Source organism: Phyllopteryx taeniolatus, chromosome 20, assembly GCF_024500385.1.
Source record: "Phyllopteryx taeniolatus isolate TA_2022b chromosome 20, UOR_Ptae_1.2, whole genome shotgun sequence".
Classification (NCBI taxonomy): domain Eukaryota; kingdom Metazoa; phylum Chordata; class Actinopteri; order Syngnathiformes; family Syngnathidae; genus Phyllopteryx; species Phyllopteryx taeniolatus.
Genome location: NC_084521.1, coordinates 8,135,627 through 8,156,610, shown reverse-complemented (window position 1 = coordinate 8,156,610; position 20,984 = coordinate 8,135,627). Strand labels below are relative to the sequence as shown.

General features: G+C 40.4%; 1 protein-coding gene across 1 annotated transcript in view; it reads left to right on the top strand.

Annotated features, from left to right (window-relative positions):
* tgfbr1b (transforming growth factor, beta receptor 1 b) overlaps window positions 1-20,984 on the top strand; it is a 45,865-nt gene that overhangs the window by 4,224 nt on the left and 20,657 nt on the right. Inside the window, exon 2 of the mRNA XM_061758113.1 lies at window positions 19,160-19,411. Coding sequence (XP_061614097.1) covers window positions 19,160-19,411 — 252 coding nt within the window. The remainder of the gene's footprint in view (window positions 1-19,159; window positions 19,412-20,984) is intronic.

Genomic DNA, 20,984 nt, shown 5'->3' with positions numbered 1-20,984 from the left:
ATTGTTTCTGATACAGTGCCGCTCTGTCAGCGTGGGTAATACTGCAGTTGCAGTTAAAATTATGTTTGTCAGATAACGGTTTTCATGATGTCAGAGCTACTCGGGGCTGAGTCTGCCACCTCTACATTTGATACGCAGGAAAAATCCTGGCAAATAGTAAAAGGCACTTGTGTAAGCTGTTCACTTTTACTTACGTGGGCTGTTAATTCACTGGAATAGATACAAATGTTGCATATCTGTCAATCTGACTGCAATGTAAACAGACAGATTTGATCTATCCATGGGTGTTGCTGATGGGGGTGATGGGGTGACATGTCTCCCCCACTTTTAGAATATGTTCCCTATGCTATCCCCTCCACACACACTTTTATCGGCATTAAAACAATGAATGCTAAAAACAAACCTCACGGCTTAGTTTCTTCTCTGAATAAGTGCTTTGCACATTATGGAACACATAATATTTGTTATCCAGTTCTCAGATGTTGATCACAGTTGTCATTAAATGTTTTGGTAGGCCCCAGAGGATTTTCAGAGTTTAAATTAGACCCCGGCACTCTAAGGTTTGGAATGAGTGGGTCAGTGTTTGATACAAAATGTCAGAAAATAGGCAATAATGTTAATAGGTTTCCCAAGACAGCTGATGAACATGAATGTCTTGTTTTGCTTAAAACACAAAGATAATTTATTTGTTTTAAGGGAGGAGTTTTTACATTCAAGAAATCAGAGCATTTTGACTTTTTAAAATAAGTAATAAAATGGTTCAGAATGTGTGTAATAAGCTTGGTGGCAATAATGATGTTTTACTGTATTTTTGTGTTCAGTTTTGCCATAGGGCATTTAATTATCTGTCTACTTACACTTTACTGTCATTGTGTTTTAACTCAACCAGAATGTGACAGTTTTGTTATTTAGTTCTCTGGCCAATATGAAGATGAGCAGTTGAATGCAAGCAGATAATTTGCTCATTAAAAGTTGGCCTACTCCTGAATGATTTGTTCCTCCCACTTCTGAAACGATGGTTATGCTGGACCTACCTGTCAAAGGAAAACAGATGTCATCGAAATTAAGTAAATTCCATTAATATGGTCAAAATACGTTACATTTGAAGTACACATTGTTCGTAAAATTCAGTCCAATCCAATAAAATGGTATTGCAGTGCAATACGTTTATTACGTATTATTTTTCATTACAAGCATAATTTCTTAGGTGGGAATATAAGATCAGAGATTAAAAAAAAGGAGGGTAGCGCTACATAGAATTGCTAAACAGTGTCCTATGTTTAGCAGTTTGTGGGACAAAGTTGTAACTGTGCCTTTGCAACTAGGAAGATTCTTTCCCCCCATATGGCCACATTGGGAACTTGTACACATTCTGATTAGAAGAACAATAAGTCATAATAAGTGTAATAAGTCAACATTTGTATTACAGTTGTGTGTTTTCAGTTGGAGTGTTCAACTGCAACATACTGTATTGGAGTGTTTATCAGTTGCAACTTGTTGCTGATATTTTACCATTCCAATGTTCATACATACGTGTTTCATTTTCCTCTTAATACAGACCCTCTAAAAAGTCAACCGAATCTCCTGAAACGATATTTAGTTTATTTTAATACAACACAATGCACTGTCCTTCCTCCTGCCTGTCACTGTCATATTGTTCTGTGGGCTGCCACCGTCAGTACGAGCAGCAGAGAAATGCAAAGCATTCATGTGACCCTGGATGTCCGTTGTCCTGGCCCAAGGAACCACAACTAATTTGAGAGGTTGTAGCTGTGCCACCAGCCATTTGATTCAGAGGCACCAAAGCGTTAATGAGTAACACCCTCACTCTGCTCTTTTTATGAGACCGGGGAATCTCAAGCCCTAATTGTAAAGGGTGAGAATAAAAAAACATGTTGGCGGTGTGGGACACGTAATGCCCGGATCAAACTACAAGACACATTTGCTCTTTCACGATTGCACTTTCTCACTACTGCAATAATATCTTGTATTCCGATACCACCGCATCCCGTTTTTTACGATCATTGGGCTTTATCTTGTCAACTCAAATGCGACCGGATACACTCGTTACCGTGGCGATGACAAGAAGAGTGAAGCGAACCGACTGTATTATAAGGACAAAATGGGGAAAAATGTGTTGGTGGTCACCGGTGCTCAGGAGATGACGTTCGTTTAAGGCTTGCTTGAGGTATGTTCACATACTTTTAATACGATACGGCTCACAAGCAGTCAATAAAATGTTATGTAGCCTACCAAGATAGCGGTAGCACGAACAGTGGACGTAAACATGCCGCCGTTCTGTCGAGGGTTACTTCCTGCCATCTAATAGAAGACCATTCATTTGTTCTGTCTGTCACTATGCCTCACTGGCATAAATAGAGGAACAAAGACACATTATTAATTCTAAATATAATTTTATTAATTCTAAATATAATTTTTAAAATAGACACATTCCTCCGTCTTGTGATCGGATCGGTGATCGGTTATCATTTTTTTAAACTCCCTGATCGGTGATCGGCCCCAAAAATCCTGATTGTGTAAAGCCTACTTTTCAGTGGTGTACAATTCTGCTATTCTCAATAATTATGCCATCACGTTGTGTAATAATTGGTACTAGTAGCTGGTTAAAACAAGCCCCTGTCAGACAAATGACACGAAAGAATTTTATAAGTAAAAATAAGCTGCCCTTGAGCAAACTGAGCAAAAATACCATTAGTATGCTTACAGAGAATACCACCCTGCTTTTTGGGATAAAAATCTGGCCTGAGTCTGTGACTCCCTGCCTTATAGAAGACAAATCGAGGTGAATTCACTCTTCTTTTTTTTAATTTTATTTCCCATTGTGACAAAATCAGTGTTGCTGCTTGTCATTGTGCCGTTTATCCACAGCTTGTAGACAAGCTCACAGACACCACAAAGCCCGTCTGTAAAAGTCATTTGCCTAGACTGATGAGTCAACGTATCTCATTGGCAGCGGACACTCATTTGTAAATCTGTCTGAAAATGCAGGACTACTACAGATAGCTTCCTTTTATGTTTGCTTATTACTAGTTGTATTCTGAATTCAGCTCACCAAATCACAAAAACTAACAAGGAATTTATGCATTATACAACTATGGGAAAAGGAAAAAAGTCTTGAGGATTTGTCTTTCTAAAAATAAAAATGTTGCATCCATCCATTGTGCTGATTTATTTTTACACATTTTATTAAATATTGTATTGTATTAGAGCGTCAGCCTTACAGTTCTGAGGACCCGGGTTCAATCCCCGGCCTCGCCTGTGTGGAGTTTGCATGTTCTCCCCGTGCCTGCGTGGGTTTTCTCCGAGCACTCCGGTTTCCTCCCACATCCCAAAAACATACATTAATTGGAGACTCTAAATTTCCCGTAGGCATGACTGTGAGTGCGAATGGTTGTTTGTTTGTATGTGCCCTGTGATTGGCTGGCAACCAGTTCAGGGTGTACCCCGCCTCCTGCCCGATGACAGCTGGAATAGGCTACAGCACGCCCGCGACCCTAGTGAGGAGAAGCGGCTCAGAAAATGGATGGATGGATGTATTGTAGCAATATTTCAATTCATGTCAAGTGAAAGTAGGGTGGTGGTGGTCCCTGTTTTTAAGAAGGGGCATCGGAGGGTGTGCTCCAACTACAGGGGGATCACACTCCGTAATCTCTCTGGTAAGGTCTATTCAGGGGTGCTGAAGAGGCGGGTCCGTCGGGAAGTCGAATCTCGGATTCAGCAGGAGCAGTGTGGTTTTTCATCCTGGCCGTGGAACAGTACACCCTCTCTACACCCTCGGCAGGGTCCTCAAGGGTGCATGGGAGTTGGGCCAACCAGTCTACATGTGTGTTGTGGACTTGGAGAAGGCGTTCGACCGTGTGCCTCGGGGAGTATGGAGTACCGAACCCCCTTATGTGGGCTGTTCGGTCCCTGTACGACCAGTATCAGAGTTTGTTCCGCATTACTGGCAGTAAGTCAGATTTGTTTCCGGTAAGGGTTGAGCACCAACAAGACTGGCCTTTGTCACTGATTCTGTTCATAACCTTTATGGACAGAATTTCTAGGTGCAGCCGAGGCGTAGAAGGGGTCCGTTTTGGTGGCTTCAGTATTGCATCTCTGCTTTTTGCAGATGATGTGGTTCTGTTGGCTTCATCAAGCCATGATCTCCAACTCTCACTGGAGCGATTGTGACGAAAATCAGCACCTCCAAATCTGAGACTATTGTCCTCGGTCGGAAAAGGGTGGAGTGCCCTCTCCGTGTCGGGGATGAGATTCTGGCCAAGTGGAGGTGTTCAAATATCTTGGGGTCTTGTTCACGAGTGAGGGAATAATGGAATGGGAGATCGACAGATGGACCGGTGCAGCGTCTGCAGTATGCGGACTTTGTATCCGTCCGTTGTGGTGAAGAAGGAGCTAAGCCAAAAGGTGAAGCTCTCAATGTACCGGTCGATCTACGTTCCTGCCCTCACAGATGGTCCGAAAGAACAAGATCCCGGATACAAGCGGCTGAAACGAGTTTCCTCCGCAGGGTGTCCGGGCTCTCCCTTAGAGATAGGGTGAGAAGCTTGGTCAGCCGGGAAGGGCTCAGAGTAGAGCCGCTGTTCCTCCTCATTGGCTCGGGCATCTGATTAGGATGCCTCCTGGACGACTCCCTGATGAGGTGTTCCGGGCATGTCCCATTGGATGGAGACTCCGGGGACAACCCAGGACATGCTGGAGAGACTATGTCTCCCAGCTGGCCTGGGAACACCTCAGGATCGCCCCGGAAGAGCTGGAGGAAGTGGCTGGGAGAGGGAAGTCTGGACTTCCCTGCTAAGGCTACTGCCCCCACGACCCAACCTCGGATAAGCGGAAGAAAATGGATGGATGGATGAAAGTGGGGTTTAAAACTAAATTAAAAAGGGACTACCATGCAGAAATGCAGAGAGATGGCAATAACCAAGGCAGACTGTGAGGAACTTAACATCACATGAACATGAATTTTCACAACATTGCAGAAAGAGCACAACAGTCTACTGGTATGGCAATCACTATTACAACACACGAACTCCAGATATTGAAGGTCATCTTTAATATGGATATTTCCTATGCATATTTTTCAATATTTTCTTCTCTTGCTGTGAGTCTACTCACTACCTTTCAAACAATATGGGTAATAACCCATTTCCAACATTAAAATAAACTGTAGATACATTTATTTTGTATTTTTTTGTGGGTAAAAATTCTTTTCCCCGCATTTCTATTTTGATTCAGCAAATCATCTGAATCGATTCACCTCCTAGCCAATGGAGGGGTTCTTTGCATGTGAGTCGCGTTGTTTTGGCGGAAGCTGCACTAGACCAAACAACGCCAAAATGACGACTAAGCAAGCAGCCGTGGCAGTGTGAAGCGAGCGACAAAATTAAATATTTCAAAATTGTCAACATTTTCTCTTATTTGTGTATTTGTACTTCTTACTGAATCAATATCAGAGCATTTAAATCAATATTGAATCGAATTGCAACCTAAAGAATCAATATCGAATTGAATTACAACCTAAAGACTTGAATTGTGAGGTTCTTAACAATGCCCAGGCCTAGTCCAATGGGTAACAAGTGACAATTGGAGGGTGTTGCAACGTTACCATCGGAGCAAAAACCATCAACACATTGAGTTATTTGCTGATCAAACTACAGCTGGTTAACATTTTCTTTTGAGCCTCTAAAATTAAATACAAACCGCAGACCCCTTTTAAACAATCTTGCTTGCTGAAGTTGGTGAAACAACACATGACAACGTCAAAAGCTGTTCACATAGAATTTGGAGACACAGAAACATCAGCTCAAATTGCCCCAATACATGATAGATGTGGAAAAAAGGTTGCATTGTGTTAATCAGTTCACACATCACTCACATCAATAATAAATTACGCACTCAGTCTTGCTCCATGATGTGTAAATTGACGTGTGAGGCTATCACCTTCATCAGAGCCACAGCCACAGAAATTGTAGTAATATTTTCTGGTTATGGTGGTGGTTTTGGTACTGTATCACATGATGCAGTTGACATACATAAATATGTATTCATTGTGCTTGCGAGAAGGGCTACGAGATTGAATTCAAGAAGACTCAAGTGAGTGATTTCCCTGACATGTCACAATCATATCTTAGTTTTTGTCCGCTGTATGTTGATATAGTAGAAATTATTGACTCAGATGGCTTATGTTGGGGCAGTGGTTCCCATAAGTGGTTATGCACACTATTGTAATAAAATTTGATAAAACTTTGCATTAACCACTTTGCAATACAGTCAGTATTGCTACATACTAGTAGTATACTATAGTGATATTATTGTGGATGGTAGCAAAGCCCTATCGCTTACTACTGGTAGCTGTACCTCCGCCGCTTGGCTGGCCCTGCACTTCAAATTTTCAATTTTTTCGTTCTGCTAGGATTACCTTATTTAACAACTGATAATGATAATTGATCAAATGTATTGATCAATTTAATTTAATTTAATTAGCATTTTAGAATCAATTACTTCCCCAACCTCTACAGTTAACTTTTTTTATGTCCGTGTGTGAAAAATATGTCTATTCACTCTGGAATGGAAATTACTGTTACTACCTTTTTTTTTCCCTTGGGAAGGAGGTATCTATTTGAGGGAAGCATTTATTTGTCTTAAGTGGATTATTCACCCTGCAGCTAATTGGGGCACAGTGGCCTCTAAAGGTCTTTTATTCTAGCCAATTGCGTCCGACTTGACTGACCAGAGGACCATTTGGAAAAAAGAAAATTGCACAAATTTCTCCCCATGAGGCACAGCAAAGCCATAAATTAAGCCCCCTTTCTTTGTGATACCATGAAATGAATTAGGCACGCATTGAATCTGTGGCTGACACAATATAGCCTTAGTTACCCTCTCTGCTGATGTGTATGAATGGCATTGTAGATGTCAAACCTGCTATGTGCAATCACCTGTTTTACAAATGTGAAGAGGAAAAAAATATTTGGAATTGTGAGATTAGTTATGGAAATGTTTTTGACTCGTGTGCAGGTGCGGACGTGTGTTCGTACGGGCATACAGCTGTCAGGGTGTTCGCTGTTTAACCTTTAGATCAAACTCCTACATATTCATCAGACCAGCGCTTCAGACAGATGTATGGCCTAATTCGGCTCCCATTCTCAATTTCTATGGGTGTCCTTACCCATGTCTTTGTTCAGAAAAAAAAAAACTCACATAAAGCTGGTGTAGTTTTATCTGTAATGGTAAAGGAAGTGCAACTTGCCACACGGTTTTCCAAAGGACGTGTTGCAAAATGTGTAGCTGCAGGCAATCATTACAAATGTTCAGAAGTGCACATGTTAAAAAGCACAAAGCAAATTAAATATTCGATTGCAACTTTAATAGGCTAGGATTTGTGTCAATATTTTGTTATTAAAAAAACAATTTTCAGGAGGTGGAGAGATGTAAGAGTGACTGCTGAGGCTGCTGAAATCTAAGAATGAGAACTTTGTTTTGCGGTTGTTTATGCGTTGAGTCATCGCAAATGTCAACTGTCAATCGTCAACTGCTGTTACAACATACATATAACTGTTTTTAATCACTCCTACATGACCTTGTGAATGGGGATTGGCAAAAATCATCTGTACTTGTAAATTTTCACAGAAAAAAACTACAGTGGATTCTGTACTCCAGAAGGAGTTCAGTTCCTACAAATTCGTAAGTCGATTGTTTATGTACAAAAAGAGACCAATTCCTTAACTTGACTCCTGTGGTTGTTTTCTACTCTGAAGGAGATTAATTGCCATGTGACGACATATTCTTACCCCGCTGTGTAGATGAGTTAATTGCGAGCCGTTTAAAATGCAAATGTCACAAGCCCCCAAAAACTGGGAGTTAAATCAGCCCCCCGTGTTAAGAACCTGCAATTGATTGGTGTCAAGGACAGTATCTGGTCCTCTGGCCCTGTTATAATGTGAGACACAATTTAGTTTACACCACCCTACTCAGATTTGGCTCCAGCAAGGACAAATAATTCACCTTCTTGCCCCACATAAGCAAGCACACATTTAAGGCCTCTTTATACTCACTATACGCATTGCATCACGTGACCGACGAATTGCCCTGCGCAGCACGTCTGTGTAGCTTGCCGCGCACCTGACAAAAATAGTTGCTGCGCGTCGAACACAGCAGAGATCATGTCTTGTGATTGGTCCGTTTTAGTCACATGCTGTGATGACGTACCAGCGTGCCCATTGGTTCTACATACCATCTACGTCGCCGCCTTCTCGATCGATTTTGCAGTATCATTAAACGTATCATCTGGTCTAGGTTCATTTGTTCTGTCACGGTCGCCATTGTTGTTGCTTTGTTCCTTTTTACTGAAAGGAAAGTAAAAACGGCTACCGGAAATGGCAAAAAAAATGCAGCGGAAACTCCACCCTGTAGTGTCCTATCCAATACCAGCCCTAGCGAGACCCCTGACTTGGAGGAGAACTACAGCACACTTTCAAAACAGTGCGCGTGGGTTGCGCTCGAGTATAAGGGCAAACTACGCGTGGGAGAGCCGCAGTGACGTCAGCACGGTCACCGTCCGCGCGAGTAGAAAGAAGCCTTTAGCGAGAGCACATCTGGTGTAGACAAAGAGGTGGCCATAATGGAATGGTGGAATGGGGGCTGGGAGGACACGGTTTGTGGGGCCTTGACCTATGGAAATGACTCTCAAAGGTGAAAGGTCTTGCTGGAAGAAAGGGGAGGGTGGGGTGCATGAGGTTGGTTACACACTCATTCACTCCCTTGAATGATCTCAGGAATGACATCCCCATCTCATTCCTGAGATGGGGGTAGGGCAACAAGCTTGCAGGAGCTACTAAAATACACACATCATGGATGTAGAGAGTCCTCCTGTGTCAAATGCAACAAGGGGAAAACATGAATCAGATGTGTTGAGCAAAAACCTGAATGGATGTTCAACATGCATTGGCATTTCCAGCAGTAATCGTAATCTCACGTAATCACAATTATTTGGATCAATACAGAGATCACCTTTGTGTTGAGCTCCAGGACAATTTGTTTTTGTTCTACAGGAAATGAGGTACATTGGTTTCAAAGCCCTCTGGGTTATGTGGCTGCAATGTGAGCTTTGTGAGAGTACTGCAGCGAATGGTGTTAAATTTAGGATAGGTGTTTGAAATGTCATACATTGCACTTCTTGCAGGTCCCAGGGAAAAAAAAGCATTGAACATTTAGAATTCTTTTTAAGTACCTCCTGTCAAAATGGGGCTTTTAAGTTTTAGAAGCTTGAAAGAGGACTTTGTTCCTCTTACACATCTTTCCTTGCTATTCTCTCGAGAACTTATTTTCTTCTTCATAACAAACTACTGGCTTATTTGAAAAGATACGGATCTCTTCAAAGCTTAGTTTCTTAACCAGCAAAAGTAAAAAAATAAGTCAGCTGAGATAGGTGCCAGCACACCCGCGACCCTACTGAGGATAAATGGTTCAGAAAATGGATGGATAGATGGAAGAGAACATTATCAATACCTCCTCCATTGGCGTCATGTCTGTTGTCAAAAACAGTGTCCTATATGTACTGGGCGAAAATTTAGATGCAGGCGCAGGGAGATTTTTTGCTGAAAATTTATTCCAACGCAACATAAATTAGCCTCACTACTTTTGTTCAATTTCTGTTTCTATGATTATCAGCACACCTCTCTCTTTGTCATTACATGTACACTTCTGTGGTGGCTTCACAAAAACCTCAGGCTGTTTGAATTTTGGCGTGATCATATCTTGGTGAAAAAAAAACACATCTTGGTGTAAAACCATTTTGTGTAATCAGACAAATAAGAATTTAGAAGTCATAATCTTTCCAATTCATCTTGCCAAGCTTTAAGATAAACTCGTGGCTTCTCAAACAATGACTGGACCGAGTACAACATTGTTTCAGAGATAATTCGATTACTGCCTTGGATACTTAAAGGCTTTGTGTCTGTGTTGGCCCTCTTACTGAATGTGTAACAATATTGTTAAGGGTTGGTAAAATTGAATTGATATTAATTAATGAAATATGAAATTTTATTCATTTCCCCCCCTCCCCAATTCTTTACTGCCAGGCTTTGTCTTTTCATTTCAAGTCTCGAAGGAATTCTTGAATTCTGAGGAATTCTTCTCTCGACTGTTGGTCAGAGTGGCATTTGTTGTATTAATGTGTGAATAGTCCTATCACGCTAAAAAAAAATTTAAGACGATCTATTGTCCCAGAAACTATCATGGTAAACGATAATATTGTTGTTTTTTTAATGACGTTCCCGACGAAGTGCGCATGTCACACGGTTGTTCCGAGTAGTGCACATGTATTCACGCAATCAGAATAGATCCCTCACATATAAAGAGTTGACCAAAGTTCTCCAATCGGAATGATTTCAATCGAGTGGACAAAAAAAGTCTCCCATGTAAATCCGGCTACAGTGTGGTTATTTATTCCACTCAAGACGAGCCCTTCACTTGTCAATCAAGTATTTGTTGACGTTCACTGTAGTCAACAATTGGCTGAATAACGTGTGCCACTGAGGCTATGCTTAATAAACAGTTAACTTCCCCACGTGTGCTAATGAGGGACTAACTTGGAGTGAAGCTCTGACGTTTCAAACGACATCGCCGCAGTGGAGCGAGCTATTTAGTTCCTTAACTCGTTAGCTAGTAGGCTACTCGTTAGCTCGCAAGCTAGCTCGTTAGCTCTCGAACACAACAAAAAAATTACTTTCCCTTAGGTGTCTGTGTTGTCTGAGTCTAGGTGGTGTTCCATGAGTCCATTAGCGGCTAATGACACAGCCGTCCAACTCGCTCACTTATCCGTATGCTGGCTCACCACAATAATGACAATTTATCGAGTCCGGAAAAACTATTGTGTCCATTTTATTAAACAAATGAAAAGTCAATATTGTAATTATTGTGACTGGTCTATCTTTGGACAAAGGTATTGCAATACACCACTTACTCAGTAAAAAAAAATAGTCAAGGGTTGGTGCAAGACACTATTTCAACCTGAATCTTAATTCGTCCATTCAAGATTTTTGCCTCAAACGTTCTATTCAAAGATGCTTAAACTATTCCTACAGATACATTAAAAATTGTGTGGTTAGTTTTCCTAAAATACTTAAAGCAGAGATACAGTTAAAACATAGATAATGCACAAAATGCATTTCAGCTAAGTTTTTTTAATAGAAAAAATATAGACGATCAGTAACCCTATCTACTTTTTGCACATTACAAATTGTAAGCAGGAGCAACCAAAAGGAATTCATCCATCCATCCATCCATTTTCTGAGCCGCTTCTCCTCACTAGGGTCGCGGGCGTGCTGCAGCCTATCCCAGCTATCATCGGGCAGGAGGCGGGGTACCCCCTGAACTGGTTGCCAGCCAATCGCAGGGCACATACAAACAAACAACCATCCGCACTCACATTCACACCTACGGGCAATTTAGAGTATCCAATTAATGCATGTTTTTGGGATGTGGGAGGAAACCGGAGTGCCCGGAGAAAACCCATGCAGGCACGGGGAAAACATGCAAACTCCACACAGGCGGGGCCGGGGATTGAACCCGGGTCCTCAGAACTGTGAGGGTGACGCTCTAACCAGTCGGTCACCGTGCCGCCCCAAAATGAATTCACCCCCATGAAATTTACAGTACTTAAAATGACTGACGGTTACGTATTAAAGTAATGACAAATCATCGTTTCCCAGTAAACTGTACTTACTCCTTTTTGTCTCTTAAAGTTGATTACATAGTCATTGTGACAGTTATCCGTTCACTGCTGTTCTTCCCCAAATTCTCATGTCTAAAAATATATATGGCCTCAAAACCTTTTATATGAGGTAAAATACAGTGAACTTGGCTCTAAAGGGGGGGAAAAAAGTCATTGAGTTTTTAGGAATTGTTTGTTATCTCAGGGAAGAAGGTTGGTTTTGCTTGGTAGAGGCAGCAGTAATTGCCACAGGAAGTCTGAGCCTGAAGCGTTTCTTGCCAGATGTACTGTAAATGATGATTCCCATGAGTCACTAAATGAGTGACTAAAATAAGAGGAGACAACATTTGTTTGGCATGGAAAAAAATGTAGTATATACAACATGGTCAGTTTTTATTTTGGTAACTATGCCAAAAAATAAGAGTAACTTTTGTGTATGGTGGTTTCAGTTAGCAGTCAAGTCTGTCTGTCATTACATATCATATAGTCTATATTGTGGTTGAATGTTACAGGTATTTGGAATTTGAATTGATTTAAAAAAATGGATAACGGTAATATATTGATACTATTCACCAGTCAAATATAGGGCCGATGAATAAAAACAGCACCAATAATGACATAAAATCCTGTTTTCATATTCACACAGCACATCCAATCAATGTAATGAATGAAAATAATCCACGCATTCCTGAGCTTCAGACGTTTTTCTGCCGGGAGGCCTGAAATCGGGTCATTCAAATTTCTCGGGCTTATATACGTCACAAGCAAAGATCCACGCCTACCTCTCCGCTTCCGAGCCACCACTGTCAACATAACACGTGCTCTCACAAGTAGTGAGGGTTGGGTCTTCTACATGGAGGCAACCAATCAGAGGAAAGGGGGCGGTCTTAGACAAATATTGTCAAAGTGGATACAAAACTGGGTCACACAGAAGTAGCTGTCAGAGGAGCCTTTTCTGGACACTAGTATGACAAAACCAAGGTGTTTGACACTTTTATACTAAGTCCATGTTAGAGAGTCATTCTATAGAGGTATATATGTGCGTCTCTCTCTCTCTCTGTCTCTCTCTCTCTCTCTTTATATATATCCATCCATCCATCCATTTTCTGAGCCGCTTCTATATATATATATTTATATATAATTCTTGTTTGCAATATACTTAAAGGGTGTCCACAGTCTCATTGCAATTTGGTGGCCACTAGAGGTTGGGCGACCTGCTGCTTGTTATCTGTATGATTGGTCATCATTAACACAAGTCAGTGAATAGTGTGCTTCTTCACACAATAGAATAAAATTTTTTATCATTCATGTCTTGTTGAGCTGAAGCAATTGGTAATGAATATAAAGCTTTATCAGCATCAACTTACTGCGCCCCCTACTAATTGTAAAGAGACTTTAAGAAAAAAAAAATCTAATACACAATTTCTCAGAAACAAAAGCAGCCTTGGGAGCAATGTTACAGGGTTTTGGTCCATGTTTTGTTTGTTTAGTCTGCCTCTTTTAACTTGCGTCGTTCAAAGCTTAGATTAAGTCAACTGTATTGTAACTGAGACTGGCCCTGTCTGTCTGCCATTTCAAATTTCTGTAAGGAATTAAACTTTGGAATTGGAAGGTCACTGTTCAACTCCCGCTGTGGACAAAAAAAAAGCAACTGTGGAATAAAAAAATGCCAGATAGATGTTGAAGGGATGGTAGTCTCAAGGTACCCTTGAGCAAGGCATCGATCCCCCCACCTCAAGTGGTACAGCATTGTTAAATGCCACTTCACTTGCATGCCTGTTTTTTGTGTGATGAGTGTAAATTAAATTTCCCCATGAGGGAGGCTATTCAGTAAAATCAATTACAAAATTAAATGCATGCTCAGATTGAGTTGCTTAATGATCAGTTTGTTGGTGTCATTACAGCCACATAAATATAGAAATTAGTGTACACCTGCAAAGTCGGGTTTGGGCATTTGAAAATTTGCAGGTTTCTTTTGGAGCCTATCCTCTATTATTCACTCTTTTTGTGCAGGCCAAAGCTATTAGATTATTACTTTGGCACCATATGGTGGAATCTTGCTGCTGCTGTTCGGTTTAATTAATTGCTTCTGTCTTTTTATGTTTGAGTTTTAAATGTCCTGTTTAGTTGGCAGCCCTTGAATGCACATTGTCCACAGTCAAAAGTGAAACTGAGAGTATATTTCTACTTCTCTACCGATGCAGCTAGAAATAGACAGATAGAAATGCATAGACATGCATAGACAGTATTTGCTTTCACCATTTTGCTGCTGTGTTTGTTTTACACAGAACTGTGTGAGCTGGAAGCATTCACAGGTGATTCTTACTTGGCATTATGTGGAAGTTATTTTGTTGTCTAGACTGGTGTCTGGGCATGTTTGTGTCTGTTTTGATGCGACAGACAGTATTTTCTGTTCTGAGTTTGAGTCAGAATAGATCAGTGTCATCTGGCTTTCATTTAGCTGTCTGATGTCTTCATTCTTTTTCCGACCCGCCCAAAACATGCAGCACATGGGCACACAAACACTTCAAAACTCTGCCTGTCTGGAATTCACCCTCAACACAAGTTCATTTCCAGGAGAAGGAAGTCTGCTGGTGATGAAATCATTCCTTGACTACCAACATGTTTCTTTTTATACACATTTTCTTATACCAACATTTTGCAGATGTTTCACCAGAATTCCACCGGTGTACTCTTTATACTGTTCATGTTCATGTGTCTGGTGGGTTAATTATTTAAAGATGTTGTCTGAGTATGCCCTCCAGTTCAGGGTGTACCCCGCCTCCTGCCCGATGACAGCTGGGATAGGCTCCAGCACGCCCGCGACCCTATTGAGGAGAAGCGGCTCAGAAAATGGATGGATGGATGGATGGATGTTGTCTGAGTAAATGTGTTGTTTTGCCTTAACTTAGCCAGCCATGACTGAAGTATCATTGAGCTGCTGTCTTCTCTGTGGTGGGGGGAAAGACACTTTAATGATAATGGATAAATGAGTACATCCATCCATCCATTTTCTGAGCCGCTTCCCCTCACTCGGGTCGGAGGCGTGCTGGAGCCTATCCCAGCTATCATCGAGCAGAAGGCAACCTGAACCGGTTGCCAGCCAATCGCCGGGCATAAATGAGTACATGTCTACATTAATTCAGTACGAGCAATAAGAGACTGGTCGGTATTGTGCATTACAGATAGGGCACGTCTGATATGGATTTATTTTTTAGGCCACTTCCAGTATTTGGCAGAAAAAAAATCAGATAACTGTTTAATCGGCCAATGAATATAATTTTTTTAAATGAATTAATTGACTTATATTTTGGTTCCCTTAATGCTTTCAATGGCAAAAATATGAATTACAGGCAGAACATTTGACTCTTTTTTTACGATACTTTGTCCTTCAGTATTTCTTTAACTTCACCACAGGAATTTCCAAGTTTCAAAACATGCAAAAAAAGCATTAACTGATGAATTTATCTATAGTCTTAGGGTATTAAAGTATGGAGTATAAGCAACATAATGAGTGAAGTTACTGACAAGCATTATTTATCCATGATGCTCTTTAACATTAAATCACATTTCTTCTGCTCCATTATTTTCTTTGCAATGAAGTGATGAGTTCAAAATAAAAACCAGAGATGCCTTTCTGAGATGTCAAAACATTTCATCTTGGACAGAGTTGCATTTTAAATATATGTACAGTTAAACTGAAACGGGAGCCAATCTTCTGAAGTTTCTGCAGCACGAATGTAACACGATAATCCACCACTGTTGTTGTAAAATCTATCAATCTACTGAATCTAGCTTTTACTGATTTTAAGTTCCAGTGCGGCCCCTCGGATAGACTTTCCCTGCTCTAGTAGTTTGGTGTTTTCATCAGTGGTGGTAGTAGTGTGCCTTCTACTGCTTGGTTTGTCACGAACAGACCATGTTTTAAGAAACTCGCCACTGTTAATGTAAATTGCACTCCGCAATGGAGCAGTTTGACAGCCATAAAGCCTCTCAAACTGGTGCTGAACTGCAGCTGGGGGCAGAAAAAAACATCTTGCCAGTTAGCAATTTTGCATTAATGCTCCAATGTCAATTGGTGAGCCATGGGCAAGGTAATGATATGCTTATAAAACTCTTAAATATGATGGCCCCATGTCAGTCCGAAATGCTACCTGAAACTAAATAGAAACAAAAGATTTGTATAGTGACTTTTGGGACACCCGTATACTTTGCATGAGGTTGTTAAATTTGTATTTGAGACTGAAGACTGAAAGCACGAAAACACTGTGCAGTATAATATGGCAGTGTGAATGGGGGAGCTAGTGTTAGCCTGTGTTTATTTCTGTCATGCTATTGTATCATCTATTCATTCTCCATGACTAATCTGAAAGGTTGAAGTTCTACCAGTGTGGTTGCGTTGGTCACTCCATCACATTAAGCATGCCCAAGCCGATCCCACATGTGTTCATTTGGGCTGAGGGCTGGACTCACATCAAATCATACCATCTTCTCCACTTCCACATTCTGGAGGTGCCTTGTGACAAGCCTGGCTATGTGGGGGAGAGTGTTAACATTCTGGAGGTTCGAGTTACATCCCAGATTCGCATTGGAATATCATAGCCACTCGCATCACACGTAGGTAGCTAGGGGTGGGAATTTCTTTCCTCCTCATGAAGTGATTTGATCACAATTCAGAGGGCTATGATTCAGTTAGATTACAGATTATCAAATCATATTTCCATGAGTCAAACTAATTACAAACACTTTTACTTCCACTATCATTTATTTCAACAAAATGGAAGAAATGTTTGAATTAGAATGTAACATTTACCAACAGATGTTTCTAAGCATTGCAGTGATGGTGTGCAAATCAATTCACAAACATATTACTCACAATAATCACACTCGCAGCCACTGATGTGTGAGGTGGTCACCTTCATCAACACCACTGCCCACAGACAGACCAAACTTGAGGCAAAGTTTTCTCTGACTTAAACATTTATTCATTGTGCTAACAAGAGGGGCTTAGAGGAGGAGCTGCGTTCACCAAAACATGAGCGAGTGCTTTGCATGACCTCTTAATCATATCAGTTTTATTTACCTGAAATTAATTGAGTTCTTCATTCATATGGCTTCTTAAGTGGTTGTAATTATGCACTTTTTTGTATTGATGCGTCTATATGTTAATGTATTGTAAATTATTGTTGTCAATTATTAAATTGTCAACAGATGCTGTCATGCTGCTGTGGTCATGCTGTTGCTGCTGTCATGCTGCTGCTTTTCTCTCAGGCATCTCGTGACTTGACTGTCGCATACATGCGTGAGAATGCATCAGTCCCTTCCTCACAGGGTTTAGCACTTCCTTCCCACCAATAGATAAAATGCAACTGCTCTATTATTTTTTTGAATTGTCTATACTTTATGTTGTTCTTTCTTCATTTTCTCTGCCCCCTCTTAAACCTCCTACTGGTATGCTGTTGTTTTTTTTCATCCTACAACCTGTATCGTTTTATACAGCAAAAATATATTTAAAAAGTATTTTAGTGTTAATTATTCATAAACGCAAGCCATTTAATTGTGTTTTGTTTTGAAAATATAATGAATTAGCCAGCCAATGTTAAATATTTTTGGGGGGCAAACAGAAGTCAATCCTAGTCTTGACTGTGTTCCACTGTGAAATAAGGGCTTTAATCTTGCCAAGTTAATGTTCAGCACTCACAAACAGTGAGTTTCTGCTGCGAAAGGTCTAATTGTTGTAGTTGGGGATGGAGCTATCCTGCGGGATCTGTGTTTTAAATTCATTGCAAGCTTTTTTTTTTATTTTGTGTTTTTTATTTTTTAATTATTTGAACAAGAGAGTCAAGGTAGGCAGCACGGTGGACGATTGGTTGGGGCATCTGCCTCACAGTTCTCAGGACCGGGGTTCAATTACCGGCCCTGCCTGTGTGGAGTTTGCATGTTCTCCCCGTGCCTGTGTTGGTTTTCTCCGAGTACTCCGGTTTCCTTCCACATCCCAAAAACATGCATGGTAGGTTAATTGAAGACTCTAAATTGCCCATAGGTGTGAATGTGAGTGCGAATGGTTGTTTGTTTGTATGTGCCCTGCGATTGGCTGGCAACCAGTTCAGGGTGTACCCCGCCTCCTGCCCGATGATGGCTGGGATAGGCTCCAGCACTCTTGCGACCCTTGTAAGGATAAGCGGCTCAGAAAATGGATGGATGGATGGATGGAGTCAGCGTAAGTGTGTGCCAGGGAAATTGAAAATAAACACTCTTAAATGACTTTTATTTTAACTACAATACTGCTTAACGGCCCCATATCATTTCTTGCTCTTGGATGACTGAAAACAAGCAAAGCAGATACTGTCGGGTCCTAGTACTTTTAAAAATGAGTTTAGTACACTACAGATGACAAAGAACAATTGTGTGTGTGTGTGTCTGTGTGTGTCTGTGTGTGTGTCTGTGTGTGTCTGTGTGTGTGTGTGTGTGTGTGAGATGGTGAAGTAATAGCAAAAATTCCCAAAATGTGTGGCTTATGTAAGTGTAATTCTGTCAAGGAGTTGCCATGCCCAAATGTCGTGCAGTGCTCAATGCTAGAAAACATGTTTTCATCACGGAACATTCATGCAACGTTTTAATGTCTGTATCCTGTGCTCAGGGCAAGTTGTCCAAATGTGACATGTTATTTTGGAATATAATGCTGTGTTACACTGCCTACCTTGCCACAGCTGATTGAATTGTTCCGACACTTATGTTTTCGCCTAAGAACAACGCATCCCTGCATTGGTGGTGGCCGTAGTAGTAAGACTAGAGGAAGTTACCCCAGGTCTTTAGTTTTGTGGGCCAAAGTGGCTGGCAGACTCCCAATTTTCCCACCATGACTTGTTGTTGGTGGAAGCCACTATAAACCAGCAGAGAACCACGCAACACACATTCCCATTTGTATTATTGATTATTGTTGTTGTTGTTGAAGTAGTCTTAAAATTAAACGTTTTATGGTATTAATAGCACATTGTTTATTTAATCTTATACATGCCCTTTAACAAAGTTGAAATGTTACTTTAAAATTGCCTGTACGGTTAATATGGGTTTTGATGGCGAACAGAATGAAATAGATCAATTACGATTAATTTCCATCTGTAGTTTTAAAATCCGAACATAGAAAAGGATTAAATAAGTGTGCATTCTAAAGATGGTATACATTTTAAAATTATTGTTGTCTTTGAATAGTTAAAACATACAGTAAGCCAGTGTGGCTTTCTTGATTTATTCTGTTCATCATTTAGTGTCAAAGTACAATGCAAAGGCATTTTTTTCTGTTCCAAACGATTAATTCTTTCCCTTCAGGGTCAAAGTGAAAATGTGTTTTCTATTGAGACATTAGTTTTGATTAAGTTGTATCTCATTTGTAACTTGGCACCCATTTCTTCCCTCTTCTTTCCACAGCCCTCCAATGTCACTGTGAGCGCTGCAGTGCCAACTCAAGCTGTACAACAGATGGCGTCTGTTTCGTCAATATCCGCAAGACAGGCAACCGGTTGACAACGGAGCTGCGCCATTGTGTTCCCGAAAAAGAACTGTTCCCGCGGGATCGACCCTTCATCTGTGCCCCATCCTTCAAACATGACACAGTCCTTTATCCGATTTGTTGTACCACAGATTATTGCAACAAGGACCCTGACCTCACCGTTATCCCTGGTGAGACCACACATAATTCTTTGAATATTTTCAAAAGGAACTTGAATTGTCAGTTTGTTCCCAGAAGACTTCGACGGAGCATTAAATGAATTTTTTTCAGGGGACTTTAAATTAAATCATCAATATTAACAGATGCTAACAAATGCGAAAAAATATATAAGCAAGAAAAAAGTTATTGGACACTGCTGGCTTAGTTTCTGCTTAGAACACGATTCCCCTTAATTCACTGTAACGTCTGGTCGATACTGTATACTAGGGCTGCAGAATATTGGAAAAAAATTATGTAATTTTTGTTTTTTTAAACCCACGATATAAATTGCAACGTGAAATAATACAGGATCCGTGTTGGGGAAGTTCATCTTCTATGTGAACTAGTCCAAAGTTTATTTCATCATTCCAAAAATTAACAGGTTCAGTTCATAATTGAAAACTTAGAACTAAGTTCACCGATCCAAAAAGGAACTAGTTCATAGTTCTTTTTTATACCAACACAGTATGACAGGACCGATGGTGAAAGGACATTGATAACTTTGCATTCCTTGTAGCTCTGGCTGACTATATTCACAAAATAATTTATTCTCTTCTTACAATACAAAATAAAATAGATTCAATGTTATCATTATGTGTTTGTACAGTGTTTTAACTAAAGCAGTCTGATACAAATAATTTTTTCTAGTAATCCATTTTTACAATTATGTACTTTATTACAAAAATAACATATTTACTCCCATTTGCACATTTGTCCCTGAACACACCTCACACACGCATGCAGATGCCGCGTGCCTGCCTAGTTTCATTCTGAAGAGCGAAATGAAGCAGATGTACATTCATTTAATCTGTTGAGCATGTCTAAACAGGCTGGTCTGTTTTAATATGACAGTTGACTCACTGTATATTACAGTACACCAACATCGCAGCAGACCATACAATGTGACTGTTGCGCACACGTACATCGCGATGACGATGCTCAAACAAAATCTCGTGCAGCCCTACTGTATACTGTATTCTTTCTCTTTTTCATTACCACTGCCATCCTTTTCACTATAAAAAAAAGCAAAAAACTAAAATGAAAAAGCATAACATGCAGGGTTAATCCTTTGTTGCTCGCTGTAATTATGCAGACTAGAGTGCTTTTTTTGTCATCCTCTTGCCAAACAAAAGGTGCCACAGACATCTGCTCATCACAATTCAATACAGAGCTGAGATTTACTCATGTCTGATCTCACAGCTACATGATATGACGATATCACGTTTGGGGTGTAATTTTCACCAAAATTTCGTTTGTTTGTTTGAAGCCACCTTTACCGTACTTAAACCAAACAATTTTTTTAAATTTAATTTCTTTAGTCTCCTGATAGATAAAGTACATTTATACTGTATTTATAAACAGCTATAAGACTACTGGCCAAACAGACTGCACTTCAAGACAACTCAAGAATACATTGTGTGGGGGGGAATATTAGCATTGTTTATTTTTATTTTATATCGTAAGACTACAGAAATGTATGTGTTTAACGTGATCGTCTACATAGACGCAATGACGTCTGCATGGCGTTAGACTCCTTATGTGATG